At 47.3% G+C, this 13,062-nt stretch overlaps 1 protein-coding gene across 4 annotated transcripts in view; it reads right to left on the bottom strand.

The window, feature by feature from the left end:
- DOP1B (DOP1 leucine zipper like protein B) overlaps window positions 1-12,728 on the bottom strand; it is a 105,106-nt gene extending 92,378 nt beyond the window's left edge. For 2 of the 4 annotated variants that reach the window (XM_047098737.1, XM_047098738.1), the window contains exons 1-2: window positions 12,593-12,719; window positions 5,446-5,610 (exon numbers count right to left, since the gene is read on the bottom strand). In XM_047098737.1, coding sequence (XP_046954693.1) covers window positions 5,446-5,583 — 138 coding nt within the window. In that variant the 5' untranslated portion in view covers window positions 5,584-5,610; window positions 12,593-12,719. Of the gene's footprint in view, window positions 1-5,445; window positions 5,611-12,592 lie in introns of all 4 variants that reach the window. The other 2 variants (XR_006965604.1, XM_047098739.1) reach the window with 2 other exon arrangements.
- Window positions 12,729-13,062: the final 334 nt, after the last annotated feature.

The raw sequence follows: 13,062 nt of genomic DNA, 5'->3' as shown, positions 1-13,062 counted from the left end.
GACGAGAACCTATCTTTTTTGGAGGACGCAATTCAACCCATAACCACCACTTAGCAGCTGTACGACATGGGGCAAGTTAGTTAGCCTTCATCAATAAAATGGGTCTTAATAATTCATTGCACCTACTTCATCTGGATAATGAAGATAGTGCCCCTGACAGCAAAGAGGTTATCACTGCCCCCTTATGTAAGCCATACAGATAATGACTTGAAAAAAAGCTCAAGAGCATGGGCTTTGCAGCCAGGCAGCCAGGGTTTGAGCTCTCTGCACTTGCAGGCTCGAATACTGCAGAAGTTTCTTAATTTGGGATCAAGCATATCTCCAGATACACAGTATTATAAAATAATGCACACCAAGTCCTTAGCACACAGTATGCTCTCTATGAATGTCCACTGTCACAGGCAGGGCTGAGGCAAAGATGGACAGTGTCACCTCATCCCACTGATGTCTTGCAAGTTTTTCACTCATCACTTAATCATACATAGCAGCAGAGCACAGGAAGCTTGATCACAGAAAACACAGTAGAGCCGTTACATGGAATTGGGTACCAACTGTAACAAAAAGTTGTCTTTTGAAACTTTTATTCACTATCACTCATATCCAACTGCCTACTGACATCACGTGGGGACATCCACCAGAAATATCAAACCAACCCATCCCTTGGTCTCCCTGCTCACCCCATAGAGTGGGCCCCGCCCCCAGGGTCCCCGTTGCATCTTGTGGCTTCTCAAGCCAACAGCCTGGGAGAAAACCTGTGAATCCTACTTGACTCCTCTTCTTCTCTTGTATCCCAAATCCAATCCATGAGCAAATCCTGTTACACCTTCAAAATATATCAGAATCCAAACCTTTCTCCACCGGTGCACCTATGTTACAGCAACAGCTCCTAAATCGTCTCCCTGTTTCTGCCTTGCCTGACTCCTACCCATTTTCTAGCCCCCACAGAGCAACTGGAGCCGGCTCCAGTGGGCTAAGCTGGGCTACACTACTCACTCAACTCCCCTCCGGGGCTCCCCCATGCAGTCCCTGACTCAGTGGCCACTGTCAGACTCCAGTTTTAAAGGACCTACAAGACTGGATGCCCTCCCCACCCCTTACCTCTATAGCCTTGTGTACTACCCTTTCCCCATCCCTCGCCTGCTTTGTGACCTCACTGGACTCAGACACACGAGAGCCTCTACACTTAGCCAAAGGGCACTTTCTCAACGAAGCCTTCCTTAAAGACCCCATTTAATATCACAGCGTGTCCTCAACACTCACCGTCCCCTCCCTTCTTTACTGTTCCCATTCGCTCATCACTATCTACCCGCCCCTATATTTTGTTTATCATCCAGCTTTCCCCTGATCCCGGTGTGGGCAGAGTCTTGGTTTTGTTCTCTGCTCTGCCCTGACACCTAGGACAGTACTAGCACGTTGCAGGGACTCCCATAGCTACCGAATGAATAGCCAATGCTTTTAAAGCTCCTCCAAAAAGGGTTCATCTGTACTCGATAACCTGCATTTTAAAAGGTGGGTTAAGGGGCGCCTGGCTGGCTCAGTGTGAGAGTGAATGACTCTTGATCCCAAGGTCATGAGTTTGAGCCCCAGGTTGGGTATCGAGATCATGTAAATAAATAAACTTAAAAAAAATAAATAAAAGGTGGGTTAAAACGATTAAACATTTTAGGAAGTTTGTCAGGCATATTGAAACGAGGCTTGTTTAACAGACTACCTTGTGGCTTGAGAACTGCACTTACCAAGTTTATTATCTTACCTAGCTCAAAATGCATATGTTCCTGAATAAACAGAAAGACATCCTGTATTCATGGACTGAAAGACTTAATACTGTTCACATGGCAACACTCCCCAAAGTGATCTACTGAGTCCATATAATTTCTGTCAGAATCCCACCAGGCTTGTTGGCAGAAACTGACAAGCTGATCCTAAAAGGCATATGGAATTTCAAGGAATCCAGAACGGCCAGAACAACAGTGAAAAGCACAACAAAGAGCAACAAAGTCATTTCCCCATTTAAAAGCTTACAAAGCCTCAATAATCGAAATGTGCAGTGTGGGCATAAGGATGGACAGGTCAATGGAAAAGAAATGGAAGTCCAGACATAAACCCAACTTATGGCCAACTGATTTTCAACAAGGGTTCCAAGGCCCTCGGAAAGAACAGTGTCTTCAACAGATGGTGCGGGAACAACTGGATTTCCTCATGCAAAAGAATATGCTCGGAGCCTTACCTCACACCATGCACAAAAATTAACTCGAGATGGATCAAAGACCTAAACATAAGATCTAAAACTAAAACTCTCAGAAGAAAATACAGGGGCAAATCTTCACGATTTGGGATTCAGCAAGTTTCTCAGATATGACATCAGAAGCACGAGCAACAGAAGAAAAAGTTGATAGCTTGGACTACATAAAACTAAAAAGTTTTTGCATAAAGGATGCCATCAAAAAGGTGAAAAGATTGGGCGCCTGGGTGGCGCAGTCGGTTAAGCGTCCGACTTCAGCCAGGTCACGATCTCGCAGTCCGTGAGTTCGAGCCCCGCGTCAGGCTCTGGGCTGATGGCTCAGAGCCTGGAGCCTGTTTCCGATTCTGTGTCTCCCTCTCTCTCTGCCCCTCCCCCGTTCATGCTCTGTCTCTCTCTGTCCCAAAAATAAAATAAACGTTGAAAAAAAAAAATTAAAAAAAAAAAAAAAAAGTGAAAAGACAACATAAGAATGGGAAAAAAATATTTGCAAACCATATATCCAATAAGGGCCTAGTATCCAGAATATGTAAGGAACTCTTACACATCAACAACAAAAAGACAACCCACTTTAAAAAATGGGCAAAGATTTTGAGCAGAAATTTCTCCAAAGAAGACATACAAGGGCGACCAGCAGGCAGCTCAGTCGGTTGAGCGTCCAACTCTTGGTTTCAGCTCAGGTCACAATCTCATGGTTCACTGTTTGAGCCCCACAGTGAACTCGGCACTGATGGTGTGGAGCCTGCTGGGGATTCTCTCCCTATGTCTCTTTCTCAAATAAATAAACAAATATACATATATATTTTATATGTATACAGATGGCCAATAAGCACGTGAAAAAATACCCAAATTATTGGTCATTAGGAAAATGCAAATCAGAACCATAATGAGACACCACTACGATAGCTATCATCAAAATTTTTTTAAAAATCTAAAAGTAAATGTTGGTGAAGATACGAAGAAACCGGAATGTTCAACCATTGCCAGTGGCCATGTAAACTGGTGCCACCTCAGAAAACAGTCTGGTGGTTCCTTAAGGAGTTACACATAGAATTACCACGTGACTCAGTAATTCCCCTTCTAGGTCTCTATACCCCACGGGAATGAAGACAGATGTTGAAACAAAAATTTGTCCATGAATGTTCACAGCAGCACTATCCATAAGAGCCAAAAGGCAAAAACACAAGTGTCCATCAGTAGATGAACAGATACACAAAATGTGGTCTATCCATACAATGGAGTATTATTCATCCACAAAAGTCAATGAAGCAATGACACACGCTACAACATGAATGAACCCTGAAAACAGGCTGAGTTAAAGAAACCAGACACTGAAGGACAGCGTATGTGTGCATTTTTCATGAAATGTCCATAAACACAGAAAGTAGATTAGTAGTTGCCGGGGCCTATGTGGGGAGGCTGGGGGGGATGGGGAAGGTTTCCTCTCGGGGTGGTATAAACCTTCTGGAATTAGATAGTGGTGATGGTTGCACAACACTGCGAATGTAGTAAAAGCCATGTAACTATAAGCTCTAAAATGGTTAAACGACAAATTCTAGGTTATGTGAATTTTACTGCAACAAAAAATAATGGACACACCCTGTCCCAAAATAAGTATGCTATTTTTAGATTCCAGGAGAGTCAAGCACTAAACTATGGAAACATCTAGAAGAACCTGAATATGCCTAAATCCCATTCCAGCGCTTCTCCCTTTCCCCTAAAAGGGAGACCCACCTTCATGAATGACAGTGACTACTGTGTTTAGCTTGCACATTCCAGAGTCAGAGCTCTACAGCCAAAGAACTCTCCAGCTCTTATCTGCTGTTTTATTACACCTAGTTATCCCAGCAAGCACCAGCCGTGGCATTCACAAGTGGTAAATATACCTTGAAAGAGATCACGTCGTTTCCCGGCCACTACCTGTCATGACTGCCTACCTCCACTGTGCCTGACGGGCATCTGTGAAGGCCAACAGCTGCTCTCTGGTAGTCGGTGCCGGACTGCTAGCTGGACTGTAATCATGGTCAGGCTGCTGGAATTTTTCACTCCCTCCCCAGACCCCTCCCGCATTCCCTGCAGAGGTCAATTCTTTCCCTTCGTTAGAGGACCCTGGTGTGTGTGACCTGGTGAGTGGAGATCTGCAGAGTAGGTATGGGTATCTCTCAAGTCCCATATGGCACTAGGGTTCCAAACTCAGGTATCCTGGCCAGGCAGCAATGGAGCCCGGGATTGGCACCTTCAAGCCCGAGTATCTTCTACCTACAGTAGAAGCACTGGGCATTACTAGGTCATCCTGCTGGGCAGGATGGGAACATGCAGTGGTCCCATCTATAGGACACAAGGTCAAACCTGCATGTGACCAGTTTTGCTCTTCCTAGACTTGGCCCTTTTCTCCTAGTCCAAACACACTCACAATCTCTGGGCAGATTTCAATATTGATGGTAACTCATGGAAGACCAAAATTTGACAATCTGCAGTAAAAATGGCCATAAAAATAGACCAAAAAAGAAAAAGCCATAAAAATCCTAAGTAGTACCTGAAAAATAATTCATCTTTGAATAACTGATTGGACAATTTTATAGTTTATCTTGTTTAGATGTAAATATAGTTGAGAAAGAGACTGTTCAGCTATTCCATTGACTATATCCACGGTATAATTCTATGATCAGGAAAAAAAAAAAAAAGGTGGTAAGTATACTGACCAGGATAACAGCAGGTAACTGGGTGACAGAATTATGGGCAGTTTTTTTTTTTTTAAATATGAAATTTATTGTCAAATTGGTTTCCTTACAACACCCAGTGCTCATCCCAAAAGGTGCCCTCCTCAATACCCATCACCCACCCTCCCCTCCCTCCCACCCCCCATCAACCCTCAGTTTGTTCTCAGTTTTTAAGAGTCTCTTATGCTTTGGCTCCCTCCCTCTCTAACATGGGTAGTTTTTCTTATCAGTATTTCCTAATTGTTATAATCAACATGTTGTGTAACAACAACAAAAAAAGATAATTCCCTGCCTGGCCTAGTCAGTAGAACAGGCAACTCTTGATCTCTGGGTCTTGAGTTCAAGCCCCACATTGAGTGTAGAGCTTACTTAAATAAATAAAAGTTAAAAAAAATAAGATCTTTTTTTAAAAAAGGTAATTTCTTGAAATAATAAAAAGATAGGGGTGTCCCCCCCTCCATGCAATCCACTCTCCACCCCACCTACCTTGTTGAGCTTGCCCAGTGAAGATATGAGATCCGCCCATTCACTTGAGGACTCAAAATTTCTTAAAGCCTTTTCAATCACTGAAGAGTAATTTCTGTATCTGTAATCATTTAAGAGTTCCTGCTCTTCTGGATCCATCTTACATTCTCACAGTGGAGAAAGGATCTAAAAGTGAATTAAGAAATAAATGAGGGAGCTACCCAAGGACACAAAGCGTTCCCAGCCCAGAGCTACAGAGGACACGCGTCCACAAACACTACTGTGCACAAACGTACTCAGCAATCCAATTCAAATATTTAGCAAGGCTTCTGGGCCAGGCACTGTGGTAGATAAAAGATAAACAGTTCCGGCCCTCTTGGATTCTGGAGACAAATGGACGGAGCAGAAAAGAAGCAAAAAGGCTAGGATTCCTGAGTTGACAAAATTAATTCTAGGAGTGAAACTTACAAAGCGGCAAACCAGTCTTGTTGCCCACTGGTAATTCTGAACGCAGACGGCCCTTCCTACTGAAGGGCATTTATAAAGGCTAAGGAAAAGCAGGTCAATGCTATTACCCAGAACAACCTCTTTAGTGATCTAGTCCTTTTCGACTAGACTATGTTAGAGGATTGGAAATATTCTAGAGGAAGATCTGATGGAAAAAACAAGAAAAGTTTAAACAATAAGGATGTAAGAATGCAGTATGTGACCCCAGTGTTGCCAGAAATCCACCATGTGCCTGTTCGGTCACTGAGCTCCAATTACCCACCCATCTCCCCAACCAGGCACTGCCCTGACAGCTTCATGCCTCAGTGTGAAGAGTCTGGACGCAGGGTGGTGACACCAGGGCCCAAGCAATCACCATTTTATTCTCCTTGCCTTTGTATATTCTTTGACGGATTCTTTTATTTTTCCCTGTGGCTAGATGCATTCATTATGTATGAACCACTGCAGCTGGTATAAAGCCTGAGACCTTTATGGTCTAATCCCAGCTCCAATGGCAACCATTTCCTCTTCTTTTTATCCTCAGTGCGACAAAAGGAAACAAAAAATAACACAGAATACTGCACTGATTTGACTTTGTGGAAATATCTGTCATTTAAACATTATAACGTATGCGTGCTTAGGTCAAGTTTTGTTTTTTTTTTTCCTTCATTAAAAAAGATCTGTAGGTCAACCTATCAGTTTATTCAAATAAATAACAACTCTGACATTATTCCAGGGGTGCCTGTGTTTGGCATCCAACTTCAGCACAGGTCACGATCTCCCAGTTTGTGAGTTCAAGCCCCACACTGGGCTCACTGCTGTCAGCGCAGAGCCCGCTTCAGATCTTCTCTCCCTCTCTCTCTCTGTCCCTCCCCGGCTTGTGCTCTCTCTCTCTCTCTAAAATAAATAAACCTTCAAAAAAAAAAAAAAAAGCTATTCCACAAGATATGGAAATGTTGAAAGTCACCAAGTTCCTTACTTTGACATTTTTCTCAAAAAGGCTGCCTTAAGGCTCTGATTTGCCCTCCTTCTTTAGCCTTCACCTGATTAAGATCTATGTAAAGTATGGCAGGCATCTACCCTAAAATTCCTTGTCCCCTTTTCCATACTAAGGGAACACTAAGTTTGCTCGGGGCAGTGCTAACAGTTCCCCGCCTCCCTTGCAGCTAGGTGGCCATTAACAGTTCTAGGCAATGAACGGTCAGTAGAAGCTGGTGGTGGAGCCATCAGGAAGGCGGTTTGAAAGGAGGTAGACTCTTCTGGCATGGGCCTTCTGCCCTTCACTCTTGCCCTTCTTTCTGCCTGGACAAAGGTTTAATGTTGGAGGTGAAGCCACGTGTGGCAACCAAGAAGAAACCACCATCCACAGTGTGCAACTTTTGTGGGTAAGTGGAAAGACACAGCAGCTGAGGCCAGAGATGTCTTTAAGAAGGCATCACGTCAAGCCTGGACACTCTGCCTCTGGACTTGATGTTTTCTGCACAGAAGAGATAATGTAAGCCACCGTTTAATCACATTTTGTGATACAACCAAACACGATCAAGCCTGATTGATATACGAGGCTGACAGTCACTAGTACGTAGTCTGAAAAGAGAATAAAATGTAGAGCACTGTGATGTAATTAAATATACTGAAAATGCCATAGTGAGTTTGCTAACAAAGTCGCATGTAGTCAGTCGAAATGGCAAAACCACAGATGAAAGAAACTGAACCGTAGGGGAGCCTGAGTGGCTCAGTCAGTTAAGAATCTTACTCTTGGTTTCAGCTCAGGTCATGATCTCACAGCTTATGGGTTCGATTACTACGTCGGGCTCTATGCTGACAATGTGGAGCCTGCTTGGGATTCTCTCTCTATGTCTCCCACCTGCCCACCCCCAGCGTCTCTCTTGCTCTCAAATAAATAACTAGGAAGGAAGGAAGGAAGGAAGGAAGGAAGCAAGGAAAGAAGGAAGGAAGGAAGGAAGGAAGGAAGGAAGGAAGGAAAGAAGGAAGGAAGGAAGGAAAGAAAGAAAGAAAGAAAAAGAAAGAAAGAGAAAAGAAAGAAAGAAAGAAACTGAACTGTAGATGTGAAATGTTCTTGAGGCCTGGATCTTTCATTTACTGGCCTTGGCAAAGTTCTAAGAATCCCATGATATCTGCTAGTTCACTTTCTGGTCATTCTGGGCCCACTCTGAGCTCCCAAGGCCACCACAACTTTCAAGTTTGTCACGTCAGTGGGCCTTTACCACTCAGGAGGAGTGTGTAGCAGACCACTCCCTCCTTTTCAAAACAGCCTCCTTTCAGCCCACACACTCCTCTGGCCCCAGCAGCTTTGAGCGGGTTTCCTTCTCTGTGGTTCCTTCTCCTCTGCAGGCTGATCCTCCTCTACCTGCTGCCAATGTTGGCATGTCCTGGTACGAGGCCTTGGGTCCTCTCTCTTTTTATCCCTGGTCATCTGGCAAATACCATCTTCAAGCTAATGACCCATGCATTCATAATGCCTGCCCAAACTTTCCCCTCTGAGGTCCAAATTCATGCAGTTGTCTGCTTGACTCTTCCACTCGGATGAGGCATAGTGTCTCAGCCTTAGTGCATCCCAAACATCCATCAACAAAATACGGTCTAGCCATACAATGAACAGAGTACTGATGTACATACACCACAGTACGGGTGAACCTGAGAAATACATAACGTGGTGGAAGAAGCTGCACAAAAGGTCGCATACTGGATGATTCTGTTCATACCACATGCCCAGAATAGGTGAAGCCACAGAGATGACGAGCAGATTAGTGGCCTCCTAGGGAAGGGAGTAACAACAGGGAGTTGTTGGGCACGGGATCTTCCTGGGGTAAAGCAAAAGTGCAAAAACTGGATTGTGGCAATGGTTGCACAACTCTGTGAATGACTAAAAATCACCAAACTGTGCCCTTAAATGAAGGTTATGATCTGGAAATTACACTTCAATAAAGCTGTCTTTAAGAAAACCCTATACTGTTGGGGCACCTGTAGCTCAGCCGGTCGAGCGTCCGACTCTTGATTTCCGCTCAGTTCACGATCTCATGGTTTGTGAGTTTGAACCCCGTGTCTGGCTCTGTGCTGACAGTGTGGAGCTTGCTTGGGATTCTCTCTCTCCCCTCCCCTGCTAATGTGTGTGTGTGTGTGTGTGTGTGTGTGTGTGTGTGTGTGTGTATGTGCACATGCACGCACACGCTCTCTCAAAATAACCTTAAAAAAAACTATACTTGGGGCGCCTGGGTGGCGCAGTCGGTTAAGCGTCCGACTTCAGCCAGGTCACGATCTCGCGGTCCGTGAGTTCGAGCCCCGCGTCGGGCTCTGGGCTGATGGCTCAGAGCCTGGAACCTGTTTCCGATTCTGTGTCTCCCTCTCTCTCTGCCCCTCGCCCATTCATGCTCTGTCTCTCTCTGTCCCAAAAATAAATAAACGTTGAAAAAAAAATTAAAAAAAAAAACTATACTTAAAAAAATGTTTTTAATCTTTATTTTTGACAGAGAGAGACAGAAAGACACAGAGAGAGAGACAGAATGCAAGTGGGGGAGGAACAGAGAGAGAGAGACACACACACACACAGAATCCAAAGCAGGCTCCAGGCTCTGAGCTGTCAGCACAGAGCCCGACACGGGGCTCTAACTCACTAGCTGTGAGCTCATTACCTTAGCCCAAGTCGGACGCTTAACTGACTGAGCCACTCAGGCGCCCGCCCCCCCCCCCCAAAGAAACTATACTTTTGATGTGACCTGCTCAACATGCTCCTTCTCCAGTCTTCCTTTCCTCAGAAAGTGGCCCCACCATTCACAAGACCTCTGACATCATCCTGGATTCTTCCTTCTCTTCACTTGCCACACTCAACCCAAGTCCTGACTCTTCTTCCAAAACACCTGTGGCCTCAATTGCTCTCCATCCCCAGGGCACCACTGTGCAAGAAGCCACCTTTCCCCTACAAGCTTGCAGGTATTTCCTGACGCTTCTTCTTCACTCTTGCCCCTCTCCAATGCATTTTCACATAGCACCTCAAGAATCCTCTTAAAACATACTTTACAGTACATCTCCACCATGTTTATTATTATTTTTAATGTTTATTTTTGAGAGAGACAGAGAGTAAGTGGGGGAGGAGCAGAGAGAGAGAGACACAGAATCGGAAGCAGGCTCCAGGCTCTGAGCTGTCAGCACAGAGCCTATGCGGGGCCCAAACCCACAAACCGTGAGATCATGACCTGAGCTAAAGTCGGACGCTTAACCGACTGAGACACCCAGGCGCCCCTGCACCCCCACCATGTTTAAACTCTTCCCATTAAGCTTATCATAATCCAAACTTCCTCACCCCTCACCCCATGGCCTACAAGGCTCCATCTATCTCTCTTTGAGGCACTCTGCTTGTTCTAGAGCTAACTCAGCCTATCACAGAGCCTTTGCACATTCTGTGGCTCTCTGCAAAAATACACTGGACTACGTATATCAACGCACACAGTAAAATTGCCCACTGATCCTTGGGAAGGCTTGTCCCTTTTTCTGAAACACTAGCCATCACACTCCTTAAAAATATTAAAGGATGGTAATGAGAAATGGTACTTTATTTTCCCGAGTAAGGAGTTAGTACACCCAAAGAAACCATAATTGGGTTTTTTCCCCAGGAAATTTACAGGTTTGAAATCCAGCATCTCTGAACCACTGCAAAACTCCATACATAGTCTGTTCACTATACTAAGTGTCTAAGTACAGGGAAAGGAAACACGGAAAAAAACAGGGTTCCCCTTTCATAGTTCAGAACATAACTGAAAGAGGAAATACCTAAACATAATTTCAATTTAAGGTGGCACACGCAGGGACAGAGGGTGTGCCGACATAACACTGGCACAAGGAAAGGTCAGAGGAAGCCCAACTACCAGCAGAGGAGTCCTCAAAGTCCACAGGTTTGGGCGGCTAGTTAGTAGGAAGAGAGCCACGGTCAGCAATCAGGCTCGTGTTTAGGAGGTGGCGCCATTGCTCCTGGCAAAGAAGGGGTTGGCCAGGTAAGAGCAGGTAACTGGAGCAGTTCAGTGTCATGGCTGGCTACATGAAGAAAGTACTATCTGGTGTAACTAAAAGCACAGATGGGAGGTTTGGAAAGAGGCATTCAAGCAAACTCCTTTATTTCAAAATATGGGCATTCAATACTATGCTACTACACAAGCCTTCTGGGCTCAGTAAATCCATCATTATGCATGCATTTATCTTATGCAACACACAGAAGCCTAGGAGATGGGTATTATCTTGATGCTGCTCAAGATGAGGATATTGGGAATCAGAAAAACTGCCCAGGGCCCTCAGCAACCAACTGGCAGAGTTAGGGATCCAGTTCAGGTCAGCATAATGGTACACAGCTTTTACTACATTATGCGGCAAGTAAAATGAACAGTTCAGCCCTCAAATAGTTCTTTTGACAATGCTCTTGCAATGTATCCTGAGTACCTTCCCTGTGAGAGGCTCAGCTCAGCAAAACTGATGGAGTCCCACAGACTACTAACAATTAAATACACAAAGGAATAACCATATAAACAAGTACATCTGACCAGAAGTAGCCGCCTTAAAATCGAAAATGTCAGCAAGAAATCTCTCACCTTTTCCATTCCTAATTTCTTAGAAAAACAAGTTCAGGTGAAAAATCAACTGCCCAGATCAGAAGGAAGTTAACTGTAAAGACATGTACATGAAAGAACATGGGAATAAGATGAAACCAGAGTGAAAAACGACAAATAGCCACCCTCTCGCAAGAACATTAGATAATGACCCTTAGTCTACAGCACGGAAACACTCTTCTGCCAATGGTTTAATCAACTCTGGGGCACATTATTTTGAATTCGGTCTTTCAGAGTGGTAATTAAATTGCAGCGGAAAAAATTTAAGACCCTAACGGCAGCGGGCTTTGGGGACGGGGGGGGGGGGGGGGGGGAAGGCCTCCATCGCCTTACCAAAAAATCCTACAAAGGTTTCTCCAAATATTGAGCAACTGTCCCAGGTTAGGGAAACACCTGCGGCTAACAGTCTCCTTAAGCAGCCCTAGGAGTTGCTAAAGGTCCAACCACGCCGGCCGCAGGCGACAATCCTGCAAGACTCCGGGGCCAGGATGGGGGGAGAGCGCTCGCACTGCGGCTTGGATCTCTTGTCTTGGGGGCAGTCTAGGAGACTCTGGGGTCCTCCCTCATCAGGAAAGCCCTCAGTTTACAAAGATTTCAGTCCCTAGCCCTCCGCCCGGACCAGGACGGCACAAGCAAACAAAGGCGCGGCTTGCGTCGTACGCCGGCCGAGGTGAGGGGAAGGCGAGCGGTGACCCACCTGACCTCCACCTGCCCGACGAGAGGCCGGACCGGCCCTGTGTGGACTTGGCCGCACTTCCTTCGCCGCAGAGGGCCGGGGAGACTGGGGGACCCCGCCCTGCCCTCGGGGTGTCCCCGGGGGTCCCGGGCCGGAGCCCACGCCCACGCGCGGCCTCGCCGGGGCTGGCCCCGCACTGCAGCAGCGCCCGCCGCGGGCCCTGGCCGCGCTCGGGGGGCTCCCCTCGCCCCGGGACCGCCCCCACAGCGCCGCTCGAACCCTGCGCGTCCGGGGGGAGGACGCCCGCGCCGCCTCGCCGCCCCAGGGCCCGCGGGAGGAGACGCCCGAGGCGCCCGGGCTTCGCCCGGCCGCCGAGGGCGCGGGGCCGGCTTACCGGCGGCGGCGGCAGCGGCAGCGTCCCTTGTCGGCGGGCGCGCCCACGTGCGGCGCGGAAGAGCCGGCCGGGCTGTGGCAGGTAGAGCGAGCGGCCCGCTGCGGCTCAGTCGGAAGCCGGGACCGCGGAGGAAGCACCGCGCCCGAGCCGGAGCGGCCGCGGCCCCAGGCGGTGGGGCGGGACCGTGAGGAGGGCCCTCGGCATGGAGGCGTGGTCATGGCGGGCGGAGGCGGAGCCGGGGCGGGCCCTCGGCGCGCGGGGGCGGAGCCGGGGCGGGACCAAGGGCGAGCCCTCGGTGCGGGGTCAGAGGCAGTAGGCGGGCCTTCGATCCGGGGGGCGGGATCAGGAGGCGGTACCTTAGCGTGCGGGGGCGGGTCCTGGGCGACGACTAGCGAGCTCGGGGCTCCAGCCTCCGGTCTTCCACAGCTTCCAGGCGGTGGGCGTCGCTCTGAGTAGCAGAGACTAACTGC

Source organism: Lynx rufus, unplaced genomic scaffold (assembly GCF_022079265.1).
Source record: "Lynx rufus isolate CCGP_SWC_20201006 ecotype Redwood Valley unplaced genomic scaffold, mLynRuf1.p SCAF_5, whole genome shotgun sequence".
In the NCBI taxonomy this organism is placed as follows: domain Eukaryota; kingdom Metazoa; phylum Chordata; class Mammalia; order Carnivora; family Felidae; genus Lynx; species Lynx rufus.
This window is presented reverse-complemented; position numbering and strand designations above follow the sequence as displayed.